General features: G+C 36.3%; 1 protein-coding gene across 4 annotated transcripts in view; it reads left to right on the top strand.

Annotated features, from left to right (window-relative positions):
- The window catches only part of LOC131060675 (uncharacterized), a 99,139-nt gene extending 77,193 nt beyond the window's left edge, over positions 1-21,946 (top strand). For 2 of the 4 annotated variants that reach the window (XM_057994034.2, XM_057994015.2), the window contains one exon: positions 21,309-21,946. In XM_057994034.2, coding sequence (XP_057850017.1) covers positions 21,309-21,395 — 87 coding nt within the window. In that variant the 3' untranslated portion in view covers positions 21,396-21,946. Of the gene's footprint in view, positions 1-21,285 lie in introns of all 4 variants that reach the window. The other 2 variants (XM_057994004.2, XM_057994027.2) reach the window with 2 other exon arrangements.
- The last annotated feature ends 4,869 nt before the right edge of the window (positions 21,947-26,815 follow it).

Raw genomic sequence — 26,815 nt, 5'->3', positions numbered from 1 at the left:
TGCAATCTAGTCAGAGGTCATACTAGTTAGGAGCTGCCTATGGTGTGTGATTGACTAGGGTTGTGTAGGGTCAAACACCTGTCTCAAATGGCTTTAATTCCAACATCTATTTATACCCCACGAAGGGTCGGGCCTTTTTAGTTGGAAGTGGCACATGGGACTATTTAAGTCTGTGGTTGGGCGGAAAATTGCCCTGATGATACTTTCTTTCTTATTAGTATTGCAATGATTACTTAAAGGTTTAGAATTGAATCCAAGAATCTGTAAACCCTAAACTTCTCTTGAATAATTTGTTTAGTAGATGTTATCAGTTAGTTTCTTGTTCTGTTTATGCTTATGCAATCATCCTTGATTAATTGTTGATTATACTTTCTAGACAAAATCATTTCCTGCTCTTTCAAAAAAAAGGTTGAAGCTAAATTCTCAGAGTTTTAATTTAAGCTAATTTTGTTTTAAGCTGCTTAGATTTAGCATGTTACCTGTGGTATTAGAGTATTTAAACATTATCAAAATATTAGGGTACAAGAGGGATGTAATAGGGAGGACTATTAAAAAAATAGGGAAAAATATAAAAATATAGAAAATTTCAGATATTCAGATGATAGCTTTCATAAGGCAATTACCATATGCATCATAGAACCTTAACACATAATATTGGAGTTCAATTGATATTTTTATTTCATAGAAAGTGACAAATAAATGAAGTTTTAACAAAATTTAATTGCATTCATTGACAAAACACACAACATATTATATAAAAATTACATCAAAATGCCCAAAGGTTGCAAGTTTCTACTACAAAATGACACAGAGAGAAATATTAATATGTTGCTGTCCCTAATCAGCCTCCCCCAACACTACCTCAAAATCAGAGTCTGAGTCATTGCCACTATGAGAGGCTGTCTCATCTAATGGAATTCCAAGCAATGCAACATGTGCTTCCTTCTCATCAACTTGTGTTGTTCTTTGGGATCAACATCCCAACGTGCAGCTGAAGTTTGACAATATAGGTGTCTGCCAATCCTGAAGCCACAAGGCACTATGCCCAACCACTAGCTTCTCTGATTGTCTAGAGGTAAGCCTATTACTCTTGATTGACTGGATGAAGCTATATGTAGACTAATTCCTCTCTGCAACAAAGGAATTAGCAGCTTGTAAAAGAAGATGACTAGCAAGCATCCTCAATTCTGGTGCATCTTTGCTATGCCATGCCCACCATGCAATGGGGTTGGATCGAACTAATGTTGTTTTCCTCTTTCTAGGGTTTAAGGAGATGTCTCCTTCCTTCATGTTGTACCTCATAAGTGTTCTCCCAACCATGGTGGATTACTTTGAAATCATACTATCAGGGTCTTCTCAATAGCAAATGACTTGCATATGTTGGCACCACATCACATAGCACTTCATCCACATAAGGATCACACTTGCATTTCATTTGGAAAGATGCCCTTTCTCTTCCAATCAGCTTCCTGGGATTCTTTGTTCTCAAATATCAAGGTCTTCATAGCAACAAGTTCTCTCTTGTCTCTACTTCAAATTCTTATGTCAATTGTTCTTCCTATACTGCCATCACTCTTTAGGGGTTTTGAGGGTAATATTTGGCCTTATAGGTTTCATTACAAATGACACTTCAAGGGCTTTTTATCTCTAAAAGATTGTCTTTGCCTCCCCTTCCTCTAAAGTTGGCCTTTACATTCTTGCCTTCTTCTGGCTCTTCACTTATGGTAGGTTGTAAGGAAACCTCTTTCCCTCTATTTTGGCTGCAATCATCCCCTTTATTCACCATCTTGCTTTTCCGCTTCAGGTTCTTCTTTGCCTTTAAGGCATATTCATATGTCTTGTCCACAATGGATACCTTCACCGAGGTAAATCATCATGATGTTGAAACTTTAGTCCATTCACATATTGGGCTGCTGCTTCGCCTTTATTCTCTTGTACTCTTGTTTTAAGTTCTAAACTTCTGTTTTTTTTCTTTTGTTGGTAATCAGAATGCAAGAATTGAGCTCTTAGATGTTTCAACATCTTGGGCCATAGTTTGATTTTTTTTTCCTTTCTCTGTCGTCTTCACGAACTTTGCATGTTCTTCAACTCTAGAGCTGCATGTGATTTCTATTTGGATGCTGCAATTTTCACCTGGTTAGGATCATTATCATCAATGTATTCTATTCTGAAATACTTCTCTAACTCATGGACCTAGAGCAGAAATAAATTTGGGTTGAGCTCACTTTTAAAGTATGAGATATCAAATTTTACCTTAGAGCCTTGTCTGGTCATGGCTTCAATGGAGCCCCTTCTTAGGGTTTATTGCCCTAGCATTTCCCAGCTTCCCTGTTCCTCTTCAGACTCATCCAGATGTAATCTCCTTTCAGTGGCTTCTAAGCTCCTAAGCCATTCCTCAGCATTTCTTCACGGGCTTGCATTCCTCCTGCCCCCCCTTCCTCAATTCATGTGGACTCGTGTTGGGCCATTGCATACTGCTTTGATACCAAAATAATAATCTGCCTCTACAAATAAACTAAAACAGAATGCCCTGTTCCTGTGATTCATGCTCAAAATAGAACAGTATTAAAACAGCATAAGTTAGTGAGGAAGAATCATGTTCAGATTATACCAAAAAACAAATATGGTAATTTTCTTTTTATTCTTGATCAAACAGTTAAGAAAATGAATGCACAATGTAGGAAGCTTTTGAACAAGCAGAAATAATGAGAGCACTGCACAGCTACTAACTCTTATACATCTGACTAGGATTATTTTCCAGATCGCTTTGTCACACCAAAAGCTTTCCCCAAAACCAAAACTGTGAATCTAAAAGAAAAACCCAAACAAGAAAAAGCCACAACCGGCACGAATGGCACTTAAACCAAGAATGACAAAAATATCTCAGCAAAAGGAAACTGACGGATGGTGGGGGACTTGTCATAAAGGGACAGTTGCGTCATTATCCAATGGTAAATTTCTAAATTAAAAATCTTTTCTTTACTTTCTAAAATTACAAGTAGAGTATTTAAGCTGAGAGGTGTTCTTACAGCCACAGCATAATGGAAAGATTCCATGTAAACAATAAGACCTCAGTAATGAAATTGATGTCCTCAGTGATGGTTATGAAACTGATTGGGGAGATGAAAAGGCAGGACCATCTAGAGAACTTCTATTCGGTAATCAACGGCGTGGTGTCCACAACATTAGATATGGCGAAACGTCACTGAATTTCTGTATGTTCCGGGCTGTTCGAGCATCAAATCAGTTGTTAAAGAATTCTTTGATGACACCCAGTTCACCATTGGTAGATGTTGGGTGGGAGAGGATTCGGCCAAGATAGATGTAAGGGTTTCGTAATCAGCAAGGATGTTAACAAAAAGGTTATATAATGGAGAGTGTGAAGGAAGGAGAAACAAGCTAAGGCTGCATAGATTACCATTACCAAGAAGCATGCAAGGGAAATAGAGGTGGATGGAAAGAAAGTGCAAGTGAGAAAGAATGATGAAATCACTGAGGAAGAAACAGAGTTGCCTGGAAATAGGTATGCACTCCATATCATATTACTGTATTCACATCACTAGGGCTAGAAGCATAGGAATAATGCCATAAAAAGAATTAAATCTGAAGAAAATTTCTTGATTATGTATTGGTTTAGAAATGATAGCTATGTAATGGTTGACTAGGAATGCAGGTTGATGAAACTTTTACCATCTTTTGCTATTTTGGACAAATTTTTAATTTGTGAAAACTCCAATACAGCTGGGCATAGGGATTAATTGTTTAAGATGCATATCGCCTTATTTTTTATTTTATTTATTTATTTTTAACTATGGGAAATGGCCGTTGTACTTGGATGTCATAAATTGTAATGGTATTTAGCTATTTAGCCGTAATGTTGCATTTTATATTGTTGTCTTTCAGATCTATGTCCAGCTATTTATAATTTGGAATCCTCTCCATTTAATATCATTGGAATGCAAGCATTAAGTTGATTCATAACTCATTGAGTGTATCATTTATGGTTAGTTCTTTAGTTTCATTTTCTTTCCTCTCTTTCATTCATTGCTTTTACCAGCAATATTGGAGAAAAAACCATTAAAAGGGTGCAGATGCTGAGGGCAAGGAAAAATAATTGAATCAATAATCGAATGATATTGAATGATCTTTTAATGAATTAATAACAAATATACAAGCCCATATAAAGGAATTATAAGACGGTGTTCTAAAAAGAATGAACCGTTAATCTAAAGCTTCAACATGAAGCTAAAACACTTAAAGCGCTAAATAAAGCTAAAAGATAAAATCTAAAAAGCAAACTTATGTGTTCTTATAAAAGAAGCAATAGTTTCACTTAACGAACTAAAAAGCAAAAAGCTAAATGACCATTAATAAAATAATTAAATATAACTAACTAAAACATAATTAAATATTCTAATACCCTCCTTTAATGGTTATTCTATCTACTATCTACCATACGGAAGACACTGCAGGTCTTTTGATCACAAACGGAAAGAACACTTTGTTGCGGCGGAGACCCTTCCAGGATTTGCAAAGTGTTAATGATCAAGATTACCATAACCCATCAAACCTGATGTTGGGTAAAACAAAAACTTGAAACCATGATTTTGAGGAAAAATTGGCAAACCCTCTAAATCTGAAGATACAAATCATCATTTTTTGTGGAAAAATGGTAAAAACCCTAAACAGGAACTAAAACCTTGAAACTATTTGAGGAGAAAATCGAACAAAACCCTGAAGCGTCGCGCGGAAAAACCCCAAACATCACGCGATAAAACACAAGACATCATGCGGTAAAACATCAGACATCATGTGGCAAAACACCAGACATCACGTGGTAAAACATTAGACATCATGTGGCAAAACACCAGACATCACACAGTAAAACATCGGACATCACGTGGCAAAACACTAGACATCACGCGGTAAAACATCACTCCCTGATTTTTGAGGAAAAATCAAGCAAAACCCTCCCATGAATTTTTGTTGTGAAAAATCAGAAAACCCAGGCATGGAATTCAAGACACGAATCCCAATGCAAATATCGAAATTTGCTGTAAACCTAGAAATTTTTCTGCAAACCCTAGATGGCAGAAAAATAATCAACAAAAAGGAGGTATGGAACCAAGGCATGAAAATTTGGCACGAAACCCAAGGTATGAAATTCTGGAAAATACCTTAAATTTTATTTTGCAAATCTGAAATCTATATTTTTTCTAGAAAAAATAATTTGCAAAAAAATAATATGATTTTTCTCAAAAAAAATCAGTTAAAAAAGACTCCAAGAAAAATCGTGGAAAATCCACAGAAGAATCTTGCACGCAGAACAAAGTCTCCACCCACAAAGTCGCGGTGTACAGAAAATCGTGGCCCTGCAGACAAATCGCACTAAACTGCTGAAATAAACCCTTCGGGTGTGCAAAAAATCGCACGAGATTCGTTGCTTGTATGCTCAGGTAAAAAAACCCGAAAAATATATTGCCGCCGACGCAAAACACAGGAAATTGTGGACCTGGAAAAAACACGTGAACTGAAAAAACAAATCGCCAAAATCCGCGTGTAGGTTGAAGATCGTGTGGGATTCACTGAGGTCACACGTAGGTAGACAAAATACGATAAAAAATTTGTGAAACCCAGAAAATGCGTCAGAAAAACATGACTTCAGCACGTCGAAAAAGATGCAGAGCGTGCAGAGAAAAAACGACCCAAACACAAACAAAAATGGTCCACACAAACAGAAAAGGCCCATGAAAATTTGAGAGACTTTTGCTCAAACCAGGAAATCGTGTGATCAAAACACTCGACCAGTTCCGCAATTTTCAGCAAAAAACTTTTGAATCCAAAAAATGCCAAAAATTGATCCTGGGATTTGGAAACAAACCCTAGCGATTCAGACGAACAAACCTCAATTTTTTTTTCATAAAAAAAATCGAACAAAAAATTTCTGGAAATTATTTCTAGGTAGAGGCTATGAATTTTTATTAAAATTTTTGCCAAACTTGAAAGAATCCCATCGACCTGCTCTGATACCATGAAAAATAATTGAATCAATAATCGAATGATATTAAATGATCTTTTAATGAATTAATAACGAATATACAAGCGTATATAAAGGGATTACAAGATAGTGTTCTAAAAAGAATGAACCGTTAATCTAAAGCTTCAATATGAAGCTAAAACACTTAAAGCACTAAATAAAGCTAAAAGCTAAAATCTAAAAAGCAAACTATGTGTTCTTATAAAAGAAGCAATAGTTTCACTTAATGAACTAAAAAGCAAAAAGCTAAATGACCATTAATAAAATAATTAAATATAACTAATTAAAATATAATTAAATATTCTAATAAAGATCTCTATAGAAAAGAACGAAAATAATTACACTCATTTAGAGTTGATAAATATCGTCCTTAATCCTTATGACCGACACTCAATGATTAGTTAAATAATTTGCCTTTAGATCAGTGGTTTATAGGTTTTATTGGCATTGAAAAATAGTTCAAGTAATAAATTCAATCTTTACAGACTTAGAAATTTTTACCAACCATACCCTGTTCTTGATTTGATTTGTTTTTTAAATTTCCCATACGAAGTAGTCTTCAGCCAAATCTTAATTTTCAGGATGAAGAGGTATCTACTATGTCAAATTTCATTATCTCTTATGATTTGATGGATATTCTTAACCCGTTCAACAAAACCATTAGTGAATATGCTTTATGCTCCTTCTAAAACCTAAAAGCTGTTCCAAATATTAGAATTGGCATATGACATAGAAAAGCAAGCAAGGCTTCAAGGTCTTCTAAATTTTTACTTTATAAACTACCATTTTATAAAAATAAAATAAAAATGGAAACTAATTGTTGTATAAATGAGACAACCCACACGAAATTTTCTTCAAAAATTCTTATTGTTGCTCCTCTAATGCACGCATTTCCATGTAAATTTTTGCCTTTATTTGTGTTTGAGTTTTTGTGCAAGTTTTGATCCTCCTTCAGGTTTTGGTTTATTTTCAGCTTCTTTGTTCTTCACCTCTTTGTTATTTTGGGTATGGAGGCTTAGATTGCAAGTAGGGGGTCTTTTCCAAGTAGCAACAAGTAACATTAGTCACTTGTAATCGGGTCTCTAAGACCCGACTACGAGTGATTCTTCTTTTTTTTATTGGTTGAAAGTGTTAGTGCTCAACTTGTAATCGACAAGCTAAGTCCTCTTTTTTTCAAAAAGGTAAATGCACTTGTCATCGGGTGTCTATAACCTAACTATAGGTGCATTTTAAAAGAAGACCAAGTGAAATATTTTAAACATGCATCGGGCTTCTTTAAAACCCGACTTGCTTTGAAATTTCTTCTATTACTTGCAATAGGTCATTTATGACCCGATTTTCTCGCCCTCCTTCTGCGATTTTCTTGGAGTGCGTTTCCAAGACTTTGTGGTGTGTTAGGAGTTTCTCTCCTATTTCCTTTTAAGCTTTCTTTGGAGCTTTGGGTTTTAATTCTTCTCTTTTGAAGTCGTGTGAAGATCTAAGCAAAGCAACGCTTCTTTTCTTAAGGTTTTCATTTTTAGGTGAGTCCTCTTTCCCTTTCTGCGTTCTTTGCATTCCTTATTGTTTTTTTTGAGCACGCATTTTCTTCTCTCGTTGGTCTTTGTAAATGATGATTTCATTTTTTTTTCGCGTATCTTTTTGAGTCTTATTTGCTTGTAATCGGGCTTTGTATTCACAGTTGCAAAGGCGTTTGACATGAGTTCGATTCCTTTTATTTATTTATGCATTGTTTAAAACCCCTCCATCTTTCCAAAATGTGCGATTTGTAAACGGATCATGCATGCCTAACTATGAACTTTCTGTTCATCACATTTCATATACTTAATGATTATTCAAAGTACAAATAAGAACACTTGTAATAAGGCTTTGAGAACCCGATTACAAGCTTATTCTTCCCAAAAGCAAGTGTTTTCAAAGTGTTAAATACCCCTTTTCATAAAGGCTTCCAAGTTCCTTAAAAGTCTTTCAACTTTTTGCAAGCGATTCTACTTGTTATCGGGTCTTGATTCTACTTGTAAGCGGGTCCTCAAGACCCGATTACAAGTGCCAAATGTCATTTTGCTCATCATCTCTTAAACTTGCATACTTGCAATCAGGTTTCTAAGACCCGACTGCGAGTATGAGTTTATCATTACATTCCTAATTTGCAAACTTTATCCACAGCTATGCTTGTCCATACTTAAGTGTTCTTAAAAAATGAAATTTTATTGCATATTAGATACTTGTAATCGAGTCTTCAAGACTCGACTACAAGTATTAATTACCGCTTGCTTTCAAACTATACACTCACACTTGCAGTTGGGTCTTGAAGACCCGATCACAAGTGCGAGTTGTGATGATTCCCTTGCTTGCAGTCAACTTTCCGAGATCCGATTTTCCCTCCTATCGCTGTCTAAGCTTATCCACAAAGTATCTTTGTGTCAGTCCAAGTTGTTCCATGATAAAAACCCGCCAAGTCTTGATGTGAGCATCGGTTTTCAAAGGTTTTGGCATCATGGAATACACAATAGTTGTTGAAGATGTTCTTACTCTTTTGACTTTTCATCACAGTGTTGCAGATTCCTGTTCGATGACAGAAGAGCCGACATCTCCTTCCAACAAGAAAATGAAGTATAAGTATGATAAATACCAGAATGAGATCGCTCCCACTCAAGTGGTTTTTCTCATTGATGAGATCCGAGATACAGAGTTCGAACATGTTGATATGTCTAAGTTCTTGGAAAGAACAGAGAGATCACCCACCCATAGCATGTAGTTGCTCCTAAACAGCCATATTCATTTGGTCTCTTCTTTCCCAGTGGCTGCATTGGAACCTGAGTTCATGCTTGCATGTGCTTCTCATTTTGTTAGGGAAACTAGAACAATCAGGGATGATGATGGAAACGTCTTAATCAAATTAGATGCAGAGACCATTGACAAAATCTTCAAAGTTCCCACAACCCCTATGTATGCAGACATCACTATGAAAAGTGCTTTGGATTATTACAATCAAAGAAGATCAGACTGCATTAGGCACATTAATGCTAAGTGGCTCAATACTTCTAGAACTTGTTTCTCAAGATGGTCAAAGTTATATCGATGTGACTTCATTGAAGAAGTTGGTGATATGATCACAGTTCTCAGCAGAATAATGGGTTTGAGACACTCCAATGTGTTTGAAATTTGGATGTACAAGTATATCGTGGTCATGACGAAAGGGCAATCTCATATTTTTTGGGGAGAAGTTATTAGTGGTAATTTGTGTGAGCAGTTGTCGCAAGTCCCAACTACCCTCACTTTCTACATGAATTCATACTTGGTGTACATAGTGGCGTCACTTAGACAATTTCTTGGTCTTTCTACAAAAGGTGATAGGTCACTGGTACCAGTATGGAAGTATTATGAGCAACTCACTCTGAGGCCTAGTAGAATTCATTATAGAAGAGTGCAGGATGCTTTCTTTGGTCACTTCATGTGCCTTTTTGACAAAACACTCAAGAACAGAAAAGTCTTTGAGGTGGCATGGAGAAAAATGAATGAATATGGATGTTTGTACTTGCAGTTTCCAACTTTCACCTACATGAGAGTTGGATGTTTTGAAGGACAACCATACATGTTACCTCGGTATCCCACATACACGATCCTTTTGATGGAGTTAGCCAAGTAGTTGATGGCAATTCATGCAATACAGCTAGCAAATCATAAGCTGGCTATCAATATTTCCTCACACAATCCATTGCAGATCGGTCGGTATTCTTTGACCACCTCAACTAGAGCCAAAGCAATGGAGATTGAACTTCAAGAAATCAAGTTGAGGAAGTTCAAGGAGAGGAAATCAAGAGAGCCTTCGCTCATGTTCATCGCCTCAAAGATGTGTGGGTTGATCTCCGCACTGAAGAGAATATCAGAAGAATGGATTATAGCAGGAGCACTCTAGAGCAAATTGTAGATCTTGATTTGACCAAAATCCTAGAAGGGATGGTTGATGAAGGCAGATCCTTGACCCCCAACGTATACAAAACAAAGAGTTGCAGAAGCCCCTCTTCCTTCTCCTCAATCTTCAAAGAAAGACCGTGGTTCTATTTTCTACAGATTTCAGCCCATTCTTGCAAACACCAATGCTTGGCTGAAAAATAATAATGTCAAGACTATCAAGATTAAAGGAGGAGAAGAAAATGATTCAGTTGGACCAGTTGGGCGAAGATTTGAGGTCAAGATCAAGTCCAAAGAATATGCTTCCTCTTTTGGCACTAGAATCAAGTTAAGGGTTGGCAGGGCTTTGGTTATTCCTCTACCAGAAGTGTCACTGAAAGGAAAGGAGACACCGCTGGTGCAAATTCATGTTATTGATCAAGCGGGTAACGAGCATGAAGAAAATACAGTAAGATCTCCCCCTTCTATTGGCTTGGATTCTCCTCATACAACTGTTCTTCAAATATCATTGGATGTACCCATGTCTCCAATCGACACGGATGTGGACTCTTTTTCCACCATTCATGTGGATCCTGTGGAACCAAGCACATCTCTTTGCGCTAGCATAGAAGTACCTATTGAGACTTCTCATGGTGGCTTGGAGAATGTCTTCAATGTGAATCCCTCATATGCCATCTTGTCCAGTGTATCTTTTCCCGAGGTTGATACTTCTGCCATGAGTTTTGATAAGTTCATGACATAAGCTAGTCATAATTGGTGCTTGAGCAGACACTTGTCGTTGTTCAAACAGAGACTTCTCCAAGAGTAACGACTGTGGTACAGGCTGACCCTGTTTCTTTAGAAACCACAGTTGCTGTCTTGGATGTGAACTCGCTAGAACTACCCCCTTGGTTGAGTTCAATCACACCCAAAAGGAAGAAGCAAGAGATCTCTCCTGACATATTTGATTTCCAACAACTCAAGAAACCTAAGCCCAGGGCTACTAAGAAAACAAAGACAGTCTTGTGGTTGATAGTAGATAACAATAAAATGAAATATGCAGAAGTGGCAGAGCCTTTAGTTGAGAAACCACCAGGAGAAATACAGTTGTCAGATTATAAGTTCACGAGGGTAGAGCTTGGAAAGAAGACGCATACAGGTATCATGCTTCACTGGTCCAAAGTTATAATGAGCTGTTGGTAAAGAAGAATGAGCTCAAGGAGAAAAATTCACAACTCATCTCGATGATCCAGAAGATCACTAATTCTTCAGAACAGGTTGATCCTTTGACCTCGTCCACATCTGAAGAATCTGTCAAACGATTGGAGAAATCTGCTCAGAAGGCCATGGAATTTGATTCTTGGTTAGATCAAATAATTGATCAAAGTACTCAAGTGGTGAAGAAGGCATTGTGGGTATTGAGCAATGTAAAAGCAACAAAGTTGAAGTTGAATCAGACTTTGGAGGCTTTTAATCAAAGTCTAGCTTCAATTGAGAAAGATCTAAAAATCTGGCATGAGATGGATCTAAATCAAATTCGAAATCCTGTGCGACAATATGGTGACACCTAGCAGAGAGAGATATATAGAATATGATGAACTTTTGACAAGCAAGTCATTGGTTATCAAAGACCTCATCAAAGATGTAAAAGCTACACTTGAAATGAGTGATGAGGTGGAATAGGATATACTCTCTAATTTTGACAAAATGTCTTGCAAGATTCTAAGTCATGATGGAGAGTTGCTTGCAGCAAATTTGATACTTACTGAATTGGTATCAAGTCATCTCCAAGGGCTAGAATCAGAATCCATAAGCTTGTGAGTTATCAAGCTTTCTTTGATAAGATGCAAACTATTCTTGAGGAGCACAGGGAGGCAATAGTGAGGTCTTTTGATGTCATCATCAAGACAATTGTCGTTGCCAGGAATATAGCAGGTCCTGATCTTGATGAGTTGCAGAGATCCATCAACACTTTCCAGTCCTTTGTGGCCAAAAATAGAAAAGAATAAGAAGTGTCTCATGACACTTTTTGTTTTATGCATTTTGTTTTCGACAATTTACATGTAGTGTCAGGATTCATGGTTGCAAGTTAATTCTCCCTTGTAGTCCTGTAAATTGTAATTACATGTACACAAATTACAAGTTGGTTAGTAATAGAACCGCAATTTGAATAAGTCATAGTTAGTTAGTTAGCTGTGGAATAAGTCTCAGTTAGTTAGACTTCTCCCACATTTTGCTCTCAGCCCCTCTTCCTATATATAGACGAGGGCGCTCTATGTAATTTTTATCTTTTTAGTAAGCAAGAAAACTTTGCAAAAATTTGCAATCTTAAAGACTTTGAGCTTTATACTTGTAAAATTGTTTTTCTCAAGAAATATCAAGAAGGTTGTGACTTTCAGACTTTATGTTGAAATCATACTTTTTTTCCATTGCGTTCTTGTGTCATAGTGGCATAGTGCTTTATATTTACTCGAGATTATTGTAGCGAAGTTGTTGAAAGGAGTTTCAGTCCGATTTTTTGCAGACTTTGTGCTACAGATAGTGAAGGTTGAATTTGTTTAATTTTTAGTTAAAATCTAAGAAGAGTTGCAATACTTTGTGCTTGTGGTTGTTCCCACTTGAAGTAATTCGAAGGTGCATCATACTTGCAGACTTTGTGCTGCCATATGCTGTATACTGTTCTTATTTTATCATTTAAAAAAAGGTAGATAGGATTGTGCGAACTTAAGACTTGTGTTTAGTTGCTGTTTTCCCGTCCTGGAGGAGGTGATGGAAGTCTTTGTGCTTTTAGGAAACTTCATTTCCTCTCTTGTCTTGTTTTAAACTGTTGTTATTATCTTTAAAATTGTTATTTCTTTTCTAGGAAGAAGAAAGAATATAATCTTTTCTGAAAAAAAGAGGAAAGGTTGTTGTTCCACCCATATTAGATTAAATTAGATTTAAGTATTTATTTAGTAGAAAAGGGGGAGCCTTCCTTAAATGAGGAGAGTTTTATACTCACACTGTGGCTGAAACCAAAATTTTGCACATCTTCCTAGGTGTACAAAATTTTCAACCAACACTAATATTAATAATCATAAATGCAGATCATTTCCATGATCAACAAGCTCTGCTGGTAAGGATCCCATCACTTCCACCATATCGCAATCACATCAACATTGCTTAAATTTACCAATTATTTATTTTCTTAAAAAGAATGGGGGGCCAAAAACCTTTACTGCTGGGTGTCACTCAATGAAGGACGAGCACAAGGGAAGTTGGGTCATTTCAAACTCTGCTAGGCAGGATCTAAATCACCTACAGCTGTGTTTCTCTTCTCTATGCATGGACCATTTCAAAATATTATAGTAAAGGTCAAGGAATTAACTTTTAACTTAAAAAGAAAAAAAACTCTTTCTTGGGGAAAGTCTAACATCACCAATATGTTTTCGTATTTTATTTATTATTCATGTTTTATCATTATCCATTATAGGATTTGCTAATTAATTGTTAATGATTACTAGCAAGATAGTTTGAAAATAAATAATGGCAAGCAATCACAGTTAATGTAATTAAATTATATTAGACTGCTGTTTAACCAATAGAGTTGATTGCAGAGAAAACTGCTCTCATGTCCTTATGAATCTAGAAAAACCCTTGCTGGGTTTTTCTCTTCTCTTCGCTGGCTTTCCAAAACATTTTTGAAGTTTTAAATTTTGTTGAGTAATGTGAATTGTTAGATTCTAGATTTTTTTTTTGAATTGAACATTAATTACAAATATTTTGCTCATAGGAGCATCAACATTAGACCAATACAAACTCTTTATGAAAAAACACATTAGAAATCACCTATGGAAGACCAAGAGCCACTACTTAGAAATCCACTTTTATTTAGAAGCCACCTCCTATGGAAGACCAAGAGTCACAACTTAGAATTCAATTTTAGATGTCCCTATGGGGAATTGAACTTGGGCCTCCACAATGAGAACCCAACGTTTTAACCAATTAAACTCAACCCCTTGGACAAAATTCCATGATTTTTTTATGATTGTCCTGTTATATTAAAAAGCCATATTCATTTAGTTTGGAGATGTTTATTTTTCATACAGTTTGGATTTTGATGTAATTGTTTTAGTATTCTTTAAGGGTCTTAAAATTGGTAAATCAAAAACAAAATCTTAGAACACTAAAAATTGGATATTTAAAATAAATGGATTGGTTTTGATAGGCTAAGAATTGTATGTTGTAAATTGCCATAGCGACTTTATGTTGAATAAGATTTATAATTAGAGATTTTGAGATTTATAATATTCTCATTCTGTTTAAGTTATTAAGGAACTGTCTGCCTGTTGCTTTACGTGAATCTTGAATTCACATAGGTTAGGGCACAAATCTATTGCTTAATAAACCATCAACTTAAGCATCTTTTTCTACCCATATGAACCATCAAATTTCTGCCAGTACAAAATATTAGAAAGAGTCATTTTCTTTCAGTTATTATGCACAAACATGTTCTCAAAAAACTAATTCATATATCATGTTCTCGAAAAACTAATGTAGACTATTGTCAGTTCCAAATGATGAGGCATTCATCATTACTCCTTTTTCAAATTAATGTCAAATTGTTTTTAAAATTATGTTTATTATTTCTCACATTTAAAAATAGAATTACTTAACCTATTGAATGATATTTTGCCTACATTCTAATGACCTTGGCATAAATCCTTCCAACAATTTATATGATCGCTCAATTGTTGCAAGAAATGAATCTCCTACAAGAATCATTCCTATTGCAGCACTGAATCCTTTGTACAACAAATGAAAAATAAAAGCTAGAATTATTGCAAAGGGTCAACTTCATCATTTCAACAATGCAAAAGGAGATGGAAAATTTTTTAGTTTTGAATTGGTTGATTCCGATGGTGGTGAAGTAGGCATTCAACGAATTCATTTTAAGCTTTTGTTGTGGATTTAAAAAATGCATTATGATTGGGCAATTCAGAGCTCTTACAAAATTATTTGGGGGATTGAATAATTGTAATTTGAAGAATTGGAGCATCATTCAAAAAATTTAAGTTCTTATAATTTGTTTAGGTTTTTTGATTAAGCTACTCACAAAACTAAATGATATCTCTCGGCGTATTTTTTTAATATTTTTCAAAGTATAGGTATGCTAGTTTACTCCGTTGATAATTGAAAGGTTATCAACTACCATATTATTAGAACTCAATGTGTGAAACCAAAGAATATTAATCTGTGGTTTGAAGATTGTACATAAAATTATTAGTGAAACTGTTTTGTACATTTAGGGGGGAGGGGCTAGTAGTTGTGCAGGCTAACTTTGCAAGTATGTAGCATTTACATGGAATATCGTAGGACCTCTGCTTTGTTTAGAGATGTGAAATGACCTCTAATCTCTCTACAACTAAGATTTGGAGGTGTAACTCATCACACAACTTGCCACATCAGCACGTCAGTGAGAAATGTCCTAAAAATGACTTTTTAAAGATTCAACCAAAACTTAATCAAGGTATCTCTATTAGTTGAACAAAATAATATTTTTTGCTGTTTTGGATTATGGCAAAAACAGGTTTTGAAGGGGCCCTGAAACCCTTTACAAAAAGGATTCTAAAAGATTTAGAATCAAAGCATTAAAAAAGTATCCAAAACAAGATAGGCTGCGAAGTATAAAAAATATTTTTTTGTTGTTAGAACAATATTATATTTTTATTATAAAATATAATTTATATGCAACCTAAATGATCTTGTTGGTGTAATTAATTATTCAAGTTGGATATTATTACACCTTACTTAAGTTTACTTAGGTACATGCATTTCATAGTAGTCTGGGTATGAGACACTTGGATGTTTGTGCCACATTGGGATAGTGTGTTGTAGGAGATTTCCACCTTTTATGGTGTGATCTTGTTATTACTCTATCATATCCACTTATTGTGGAGTGATAATTCCACCTTCGGTAGGTGATCCACCTCATGTGGAATATTTTATTGTTTCTCCTACCTACCACACCTATTTCCTACCTACCCTTGATTCTTATTGAGCCACATGTTATGTTTGTGTGCTCACATATCCATATAGCGTTGCCTATATAAGCTGACTCATATTCATTGTATGTAACTATTGAACAATTGATCATTTATCTATTGATGAGAATACAGTTTATTCTTGTCCTATATTTTGTCTTTCTTTTTTGTACTTTTCATTGAGCTCTTGATCTTGGCAAAATCTCACAGATCTCAATATCTTTTGGTAATCATTAATCTTGTTATCTCTAACATTTATGTCCAACACAAATGGACCAAATTGAACACAAAAAAGCTTTTTATTGTTATAAAAACAACATAATATTATTTAAAATACAATTTATATCCAACTTTAAATGATCACTAAACCTTTTGACAATCCTTCACATTTCATGGTAAAATGCAAGGTATTTATTGTGCTCACCTTTTATATTTATGATAGGACAAATTATTAATATGAAGTACTCTAATGCATATACATTTCTGTCCAATAGTACATAACAACAATATTAGTTTAAATGAGCACCTTATTTTATAAATGACACACTCATTGTGGATAGTTATGAATATTTGAAACGAAACAAAAAAGTATTTATTTCACATGTTAATGAATGTATTTATGTTTTTTGTATATAACATTCATAGTTTCTCATGTGTTCTTGTATGGGTCCATCTTGATCAAAATTTGGTTATTTTTGGATTTACATTTGAACTAATTATTGACGGTATAGTATAAATATTTGTAAGACTAAATCCTATAACCACAAGTACCATACTAACAATGGACCCTACCCAACTACTAGCCCCTCTACCCTACTATTTCTATTAAACTGGTGAGCAGATGCATATAGATATCATCAAACCATTATTGCACAGTAGTATGGCAAAAATATATATTTGATTTAATTCTTTTGAATAAATATTACATTGATTTTCAATGGCTTATAATGCTATTCATTTCCCATGAATAACCTTCTACAAGAATAACTTACCAAAACTAACAACTAACAATTGTTTTATTTACTAACAATAAGCCAACCTATTAATTATTCATAAATTAACATCTACATGTTAATTTATTATATTATTTAATGTAATCTATTTAACTATTGATGTAACAAATCCAACATTCACCCCTTTATTATATCAATCCGAACAAATAATGGAATATTGCAATGCTAGAACACAACGACCTTTCTAGAGACTTTGATAAGGTGCCTTCACCAATTTTCCTCACTCACCCAAGAAACACTAGACTAACTCCATCAACAAATCTCCAAACTGTCAAACCTGCAAAACCTCTAAACAACATGAGAGAACATAAAATATTCCCATTCTTCATGGACAATGAGAGGAACAACTCTCTTTTGAGAGTCCCCATCTTCGAGTGTGCCAATGTCTCTCCTACAGTGCTATGGGAACCAATCCTTTTGCCATACAAAAGAACCTCAACCAATGTAGATACATTCATTGCACCCACAAGCAACAAATGCTAAGAAAGGCCAAGCCCCCCCTTACTCTATGAAGGGACACAAATGTGAAATGGTGCTTCTCCTGCAATATACCATATTTGAGCAAGAAGCTAGCTTGAGATGATAAAAGTTCTCTGTCCTTCGATGCCTCCAACCTCCAATATAAAGATTGTGTTTAGTCCATAAGTTTTTCAGTTTTTGCCTTATCCATTATCTTTGACATCTATTGCATAACCCTTTCACTTTTCATTTTGTGTGTGACATTTAGCATCAAATAAGATGTAATCAAGTACACCATATTCTATCAGGCAGTCAAAGTTTAGAGGCCCAGTTTCTTTAAGGATCACACATAACACAAAATAAAAGCCATATGTAGACTTTGAAAATGTTGGATTAAATCGGAAGTGCACTTGTACAATTACAATAAGCCAATCCAAAATAGAAATTTGAAAATGTATATTTCAATTGCATCAATTGCACACCCTCTTACGTTGGAAAACCAACTAATCTCAATACTTCTAAAAAATAATTTACTTTATATCTCCAATGTTAAAAAATCAACTTCCCTTAATTTGCATCATCTCCATTACACATTCAATCTTCAATGTAAAAGCACGTTCAAATTTGTGCATACTGTTATCACAAAAGCTTGCACCCTTGCTAAGCTATCAACTCAGCAACCTTGTGAAACATGGAAACAACCCCAAAGTGTGGGACCTTGCGCGAGGGGGGTTGAATCTCCGGAGGAGGCCGACTTCCTTCTCAATCTAGGTGCAGTGTTGAACCAACTCAACACTTCAAAATTGACTTCTAAACCTATCCTAACAATTTGTAGAGGTAAAGGGAAGAGAAAATTGCTTGAAATAAAAGGAGGTGATGCACCAAGAAGAGATAGTTCCTCTCCCCATCCGAAATGGCACAAGGAATCAACTGAAAAGCCTAAGAGATGCACAAGCTTCAATTGCATGAGTGACCCAAACGCATGTGTGGAGGGTGGAATTTTCTAAGTGTTAAGAGGGGAGAAGGATTCCCACAAAGTCACACTCAGAAAACCAGTTAACACAACATACATGTGAAAGGAAACCACGAACACACACTTATAATGAAGGTAAGAACACATACACATCATACATAAGTTGAAGGAAGGCAAGAATAGAGATTTTCAATTAATCATAAGGCCAAAGGCCAATCTTACAATTGCAGAAATGCAAAAGATTACAAGTCTTCAAGAGAAGAGAAGAGCATAAGAAAGCTCAAGGCAGCAGGGAGAGAACCCTTTACAATGAGGCTTAACAACCTTATATAGAAAAATGGGTTACAATGGTGATCATGACCCCTGCATGTCAGTCTGGAGGTGCAGGGAAGTGCATGCACTTGGCTTGTACATGCAAGCAACCTAGCCATACCACAAAAGGCAATTCTAAGGAAGGTGGATTGACTAACCTTCCAAAGTCAGTCATGACATAAGTCACCAAGCATGGCCCCGTACTTTCCTTGATGGAAATCCTGCCAAAAACACTTAACACACCCTTGTGGCTCCACAAAAGAAAGTGCACAAGTCACCAAGCCATCAGAGCATTAAAAGCCTTGAGTGTCGATTATGCCATCCGGAAGTGTCGCTAGGAGACTTCGGAAGTCCGGAGACTTCGGAAGCTCGGACTCCCGAAGTGAGGAAGACAATGGAAGAACTTCGGAACCTCGGGGTTCCGAAGTTCTGGGATAGAGAGAAGAAGAGAAGGAAAAGGCCTTCAGAACTTCGGGGTTCCGGAGGAACTAGAGAGAGAAGGCAAAAGGGGAAGGAACTTTAGAACCTCGGGGTTCCGGAGAACTAGAGAATAGCTAAGGGAAGGAAGAGAACCTCGTAACCTCGGGGTTCCGGGGTTCCAGGAAAGGCAAGGGAAGAGAACTTCAGGACCTCAGGGTTCCGGAGTTCCGGGGAACTGGGCAAAGGAACTTCGGAACCTCGGGGTTCTGGAGTTCCAAAGAAGAAAGTAAAAGGCTTAAGAGAGGAGGAGAGGTTCGGAACCTCAGGGTTCCGGAGTTCTGGGCAAATGAGAGGCTTAAGAGAAGAGGCGAAGGAAAGGAAGGCTAGGAACTTCGGAACCTCGGGGTTCTAGAGTTCCGAAGAGGGAAGGAGAAAAGGGACAAGGAACTTCGAAACCTCGGGGTTCCGGAGTTCCGGAGAGGAAAGAAAGTGGCCAAGGCAAAGAACTTCAGAACCTCGGGGTTCCGGAGGTTCCGGAGTTCTGGGCAAATGAGAGGCTTAAGAGAAGAGGCGAAGGAAAGGAAGGCTAGGAACTTCGGAACCTCGGGGTTCTGGAGTTCCGAAGAGGGAAGGAGAAAAGGGACAAGGAACTTCGAAACCTCGGGGTTCCGGAGTTCCGGAGAGGAAAGAAAGTGGCCAAGGCAAAGAACTTCAGAACCTCGGGGTTCCGGAGTTTCGGAAAAGGAAGAAGGAAAGAGACAAGGGCAAAGAGAAAAGAACTTTGGAACCTCGGGGTTCTGGAGTTCCGGGGAAGAAGAAAAGGCCAATGGAGGAACTTCCTCTGCACAAGGCAACACTTCACACTTCATGATTCTTCTCTCCTTGATCAACTGGGGCCGCGCTGGTCCATGGAACATATCTCTGATCGGTTCTCACTGATGGACCAAGGGTGTCATAAAATGACAACACATACCTATAATATCAATGATAAATGTGTCCATTGCATAGACCACCTATATCTTTCACGATATTACCAACATATACTTGCCAACTCCAGCCCTGCATACTCATTTATTTATGATGAATATATATTCAAATTGCTGCTGAAAATGTGTCCATTCAACGTAGGAAGTAGTTTGGTGGGTGCAGCTTGATTATTTTACTTTTCTTCACGTTTTATATCCTTATTCTACAAAAAGCTCACTCTTTGCTTCTGTGCATCATTAAACAATCAAATATTAACCAATAAAAAATTCACCTCATGTTGTAAACTCGCAACTAGTTTGAAGGCAGCTGGCAAATACCATGTCAATCTTCTTTCTGAAACTGCTCAAAATTTTATATATATATATATATATATATATATATAAATAAGAGGGTTATATTCTCCTTTTCATCAGCTTTCTTAAAATTTTGAAATTTTGAAATTTGTTAAAAAGCCGAGAAAAATATCACAGTTTTACTGTGACTGTGTTAGACTGATTTAAAAAATACGTCATTTTAGAACTAAGAAAATGTAACAACAAAAAAATGGCACTGCACTACTCATAGGTATAGGGAGGATAAATGCTCTGATACCATACTGAAATGTTGAGCAGATGCATATAGATGTGATCAAATCATTATTACACACTACACAGCAGTATAACAAATAGATATATTTGTTTTAATTCTTCTGGATAGATATTACATTGATTTTCAATAGATTATAATGCCATTGATTTCCCCTGAATAACCTTCTACGAGAATGACTTCCTAAAATTAAAAACTAACAATTGTTTTATTTTCTAACAATAAATTAACCTATTAACTATTTATAAATTAACATCTATATATTAATTTATTTTATTATTTAATCTAACCTATTTTACTGTTGATTACAAAGAATTGTTCATTAGGGTCATTGCTCTAATGCCATAATAGAGCAAGTAGCAGCAATGTTGTGGTTTTCAAACAAGCTAAGCTCCTACGATGCATGTTTGTGCCTAGAAGATCATTTATACCAGATCAATGTTAGCTTAGTTTATACGTGTATCAGTCAATAATGGTTATGCATTTTCAAAATGTTTGGCGGGTAATGGTTTTTGTTTTTGATTTACTATTTTGCACCTAACACTTGTTTGTGGTTTAATGTTTACCTCTGATATGTTCTTGGAGCTTGACCGTAATTTGTGCTGCAGCAAGGAGGCAATCGAGCTATACTTGCAGATCGTTTCCTGTATGAGATTGCATTTAAGCTTTGGAAAACCCCTAAATATGGAGCATGACAATGATTATCAACAATTTGAAGACACTTTTTGTTTACTTGAACTAATCGCTTTAAGTTCTTTTTTTATTTGGAGAGTTGAGCATCTCTTCGAAAATCATTTAGAGGGTATGTAATCGGGCACATAAGTTTCAGATAAGTTTTGAGGAGGTACTGTTAATTCGTGTGAGAAGCCAAAATTTTAACATGCTCAGGCAGGAGTTATGTCTACATAAATAAAGATTTCTTGTATGTTTGGCAGGAGGTCAGTCCTGTAGCTGTAGGCCATTGAAGTGTTCGCATGCCTAGCTTCACTTTTGTCAGGTCCTCTGTTCTGCGGTATCAAACCTTATTGAAACTATTTTACCGACTGCCTCATTGGAATTGTTTCTCAGAGATATCTTGCAGATATAAAAAAATAAAATTGGCAATCTCTTATGCCAGGTGGCCCAGACTTGGATGTTAGTATGTATCAGAATCCTAGCACACTGTATATTTTGCCAGAATGCTAAACTTGAAACAAGCAGTAAAATGAGTAATATACAGATATTTTGACGACTTTCTTTATGAAAATGTTGTGGTTATTTGAATTGATTTCTGGAAATAATAGGCTCCTTTATAATTTTTGGATGATAAGAATGCATTTTGAATAAGTTTTATTGAAGAGCATGGTAAGCTATGTATTGAACTTTTCATGGCGTGGATACTAATACTAATTGGTAGATAGTTCCAGAGCTTATCGTCTTGCATTTTGTTGTGCTTTTGGTTGTCAATTAAAGGTACACGGAATATAGCTTCTCACAAAGGAGTAGATATACCCTATTAAAGAATTTTTCAGAGAACTTGAGCCTGCAAGGATAAATGCAGCTGCTATGGTGTACAGAACCAGGGGGATGAATTTCAAAATAATTCCATAGTTGATGTAAGGAGAAATGTAGCTGCTATTGTGTACAGAACCAGGGGGATGAATTTCAAAATATTTCCATAGTTGATGTGAATCATCCTGATCATGTCATTTAATTGAGAGTGAACTGGAGATGAATGTTTTGATGTGCACCTCTAGTAAGCGCAAGGAAAGCCACCTGCATGTGTACTAGGCACATCTCTGCTTATAAAGAATGAAGAGGTACACATCTAGTTTAAAAGAAATATAATTAAAAAACCCAGAAGCAGGATTATGATCCTGTGGCCATAAAGATGTTGGAACTTGGAAGCCAGCTAGGCTTTTAACAACTCACTACATGAGGATTGTTCCAGACAATGCATGAGACATTGGATGTGCAGCATAGAAATCAAGACAAAGTGAAGAACTAAGACACACAAGGATGGGAGTTTTAATCAAGGCGTCTTACGTATGAATATGTTTTTGATTAAGGGAAAATCAGGTTTAAAGGGGCCCCAAAACCCTATATACAAAATGCTGCCATAAAGATAAACCAAGCCAACCGGCAGTCAATTGTTGGCAAAAATTCAAAACAGAGACCTAAACCAGATCAGATCCAACAAGACAAAAAAGAACAAACACAGCTCTAACCTAGATGTTTGTGAGTTTCAGCAACTTCAGCAAATTGATTTTTGCCTGCTCCATGGATATCTTGAGATTTGGTTTAGTCTGGGCACATGGACACTTATCGTCCAACACCTGCTTACCCTTCTCTGCATTACCAAGATCAATGAAAGTCTTGTCAAAAGACTTAGCAGCTTGAGATTTCTCCCATCTATCCACCAATATCTTGATGCTTTCAGTGCTGCTGTGAATCATCCTGTAGCTCATATTGACAAGGTTGATGAGGTTGTCATCTACTCTTTTCATTTTTGCTTCAAGCACCCCAATACGACCTTCATAATCAGTTTTCATTAGATTGACATCCTTCGCAACATTCTCCAATATTGCCAACATCTTCTTCTCATTGGCCTGCATCCTTGCATTACTATCTCCTTTTTCAAAATTTGCTCTTTAAAGAGCCAATATTAATGTTTACCTGGTTCATTTCCAGGAAGAGCCACTTAGACATCCTAAATTGGTCCACTGCAGCATCACGCGCCACCACCAGCAAATCCTCTGGGTCCTCACGCTCACCACTCAGAAATGGAGAATCTTTTGTAAATATTTAGGAAACGAAGGTTGAGCTTCCTTACCAGACTCATTTTGCAGGGGGTGGGGAAGGAGGGGCATTGTTATAACCCGAGATATTTCTCTCCACACTAGGGTTATTGGTAGGTTCAGAGTGCACCCCTGTTGATTCTTCAGCCTCCATCTCCCGATCCTGAGGACAAGGAGAAATAGAACTCGTTCTCTTCCTTTTAATGAATCTCCCTCCTCATCCCGAGGAGGATTGGAAGCACCCACCTGGTCAGAAGAAGCACTAATCTCTGTCTCCCTATCATCCTCTCCAGAATCATCATCCCTTTCACCAGGCTCCGTCCCCATATCCTCCCCTGAACTAATATTATTCCTTAGAAATTTCCGAAGTAGGGGGGACTTGCTCCTTACTTTTCCCTTTGGAGGAAGATGGCAGAGACTTGACATACTCAATAAATAAGAGGATTAAACCCTCATGAAGGATGGGGTTTCTGTCATTTTTCTTATACTCCTTAATCCCAAATTCAAGAGATGCCAGCAAGTAATACAGAAAAGACACTCTTTGTTTATGTCTGAAGTGGTCCAAAAGAGTAAAATGGTAACCAAAGATAGTAGTAAACCTACCCTCAAGCGTGAAAATCGCAGTTTAGACCTTAACCAAAGCAGCCCATAAGGGTTTGATGGACTTCACCTGATAGCCACCATTTGCTTTCTTCTCAATTTTGTTCCCTCCTTACACTGTTGGCTATGGGAAATTGTCATTGAAGCAATGCTTATTTGAAATGTTCTGCTGCTACTAATGTATTAGTTACTCTGGAGTCAAATTTACTGCAGCAGCAAAAAAAGTGTGTTAGCTTTAGAAATTGAGCTTTATTTATCCTCAATTTAATGAGGATTTTCTTGCTGAATTTTTTATTTCCATATTTTCTAGTATTAGATCTTGGGGCAAACAGCCAGTGTGGGTATAATTACGTAATGACCTTATAATTACGTTGACACAATGTTTAGTCTTTTTTATTATTATTAGTCTATAATTATGTGCCTGACTAGTATGGCATAAAAAATTGTTTTGCTAACGTTGGTCATTCAGGGCCAGTGTATTTAATCTGGCATCAAATGCTTCGGGAACCATGACACTGTGGACAATATTCCTTCATTTGGACACAGTAGATTTTGTTGTGGTAATACCATAGCAATAAATTGGAACAGTTGATGTTGTTAGTGAATCTCTTCATCCATCATTATTACAAATTTTATCTTTATTGATTTAATTATTAATATTGTTCTAAATATTAATATAATATTATAATTGCAGTTTTTTTTGGCCGGCAGATGGTTGTTTCGTTCCTTTGCAGGGATTTTAGAAATATTATATTGCCTAAAGGCTAAAAGATTTACCGAAGAGGTGCAGAATATTTTACAGCAAGGTGATTTTTTGTGCTGCGGGAAATAATTTTCCTGCTGAATAAATATTCGCACAGGAAGGTTTTTGCAGCAATATTTAAGGAAAATTCAAGATGGCTACAAGCCGTTATTTTGCAGATTGCCGAAACAAGGAAAGCCCGATTCATTTCATGAGGGAAGCTTATCCATTAGAAGATGGCGCAAAAACAAATCTGTAGTGTGTGCATAGAGGCCAATTAATGTGCCATGGAGTCGTTGGAAGGAGGAATGCCTTCCTCAAGAATGGGCATAAAGAAAAGTAGACAAAATATGAATCCATTGCCCTAGCCATGATCAGTGGGATGTAGCAAATTTGAAGTCTCGGCTCCAAATCTTAGAACCCTCCCAAGCAAAGGGGATTTTGAAGGCTAAAGCTATTTCTGTAGGCTAGAGAAAAAATGTCAATAGCCGTCTTGGGATATTAATGTCAAGGATGAAGTACTTGTTCCAACGATCAAGCAGATGCAAGATTGTGCCTTTTTCCAAATTCTGGCCTTCCAGGGATGAATGATTACGCAAATATTGGGGTGAAAAAAAATGTCTTTAAAGTTTCTTTTGGAACGAATGTGCTAGTAAGGAGAAAAATCAAGAGATTGTGATGGGCGTCTTTTGGTTCATCGAAGGCTTAGGGTTAGGCTTTTTGGATTGGCACTCTAATTTAGATCCATTTTTTGTCTGCTCCAAAATGCCATTATGGATTCGTCTATATAATCTTCCCTTGAACGTGATAAGGTAAAATCCTTTTCGACATTGAAAATTTACTTGGTGATTTCATCTCTATTGACAATAGCCTACTTGAAGGTGTTGATAGATTGTAGGTGACGTGTACATACATTGATCAAAATCAACCCCTCCCATAATGTTTGGAATTAAGATCTAGTCAAGGCGTTTGGAATCAGAAAATCAAAGTGGAATGCAACTCCCAAAGGAAGTTTGAGGCATTCAAAGGAACCTCTCCTGCTAAGTAAAGGGTTTCACTAGAAAAAGTTCCTTCCATTGGCGTGGCTATTCCTTTGATCGATATTGAGGAAATTTCACCCTCCTCTGCACCTGTTTAGATAGGGATGCTTCTATCAAACTCCTATATCCTTTCCCCTCCAAGGTTTTGAGCCTCTCTCAATCCAACTTTGACTTGTCCCTTGAAGTGTTTGGGCTAAGTCTTGTCAAAAAGTTTCTCACTCTTCTTGAGGAAGACATTTATGGAAGAAGAAATCAAATCTACAAATGATGAAGATGTTGATAATGATGAAATCATAAGCTTGAAGGAGAGAATTGTTAGCTAGTTGGATTCTCAAGTAGAAAAGCCTAATTGTGGAAACCCTAGAAAGAGAGGGCAGAGAACTTAAAAATCTAAATTAGAGGAAGACAATGGATCCAATATTCAACAAAAGTTGCATGCTATGCTTTTGAAATCTAGGAAGGAGACATCTCTTCCAAATTGCAAATGAAGATCATCACCTAGAATTTTAAAGAGCTTATTAAGCTCCAATTTGATTGCAAAAACTATAATATTATTCTCCTACAAGAAACTACCATGAAATCATACTCTAGAAATGGAAGAAGTGGAACAAATTGTTTGTTGAGGCCTATAAAAGCTTCTATAGGATTGGGAATTTTATGGCATCCTTTATATGTAGCCAATGAAGTACATCATAAACAAACACAAATAGGAACTATGTGAGGTAAGGAGCATGAAATCTAAGCTACTTTTTTTTTCCAATGTTTATGGTCCTTTTACTTGTCCAAAAAAAAAGTTGAGGCTTTCTCTTGATTTCCTATTCTTCTGTCATATGCTTCAAGTTTGTGATTGGGGGAGATCTCAATGTTTTGATTAATTAAAAACAGGTTTTTGGGAGGAACCCAGAACCTTGATTACATAGCAGGAAAAAGAAAAAGCATTAAAGTGACTAGAAATA

The sequence above is a fragment of the Cryptomeria japonica genome, chromosome 5, assembly GCF_030272615.1.
Source record: "Cryptomeria japonica chromosome 5, Sugi_1.0, whole genome shotgun sequence".
NCBI lineage: Eukaryota > Viridiplantae > Streptophyta > Pinopsida > Cupressales > Cupressaceae > Cryptomeria > Cryptomeria japonica.
Note: the sequence above shows the minus strand (reverse complement) of the source record. Positions and strands in the feature narration are given on the sequence as shown.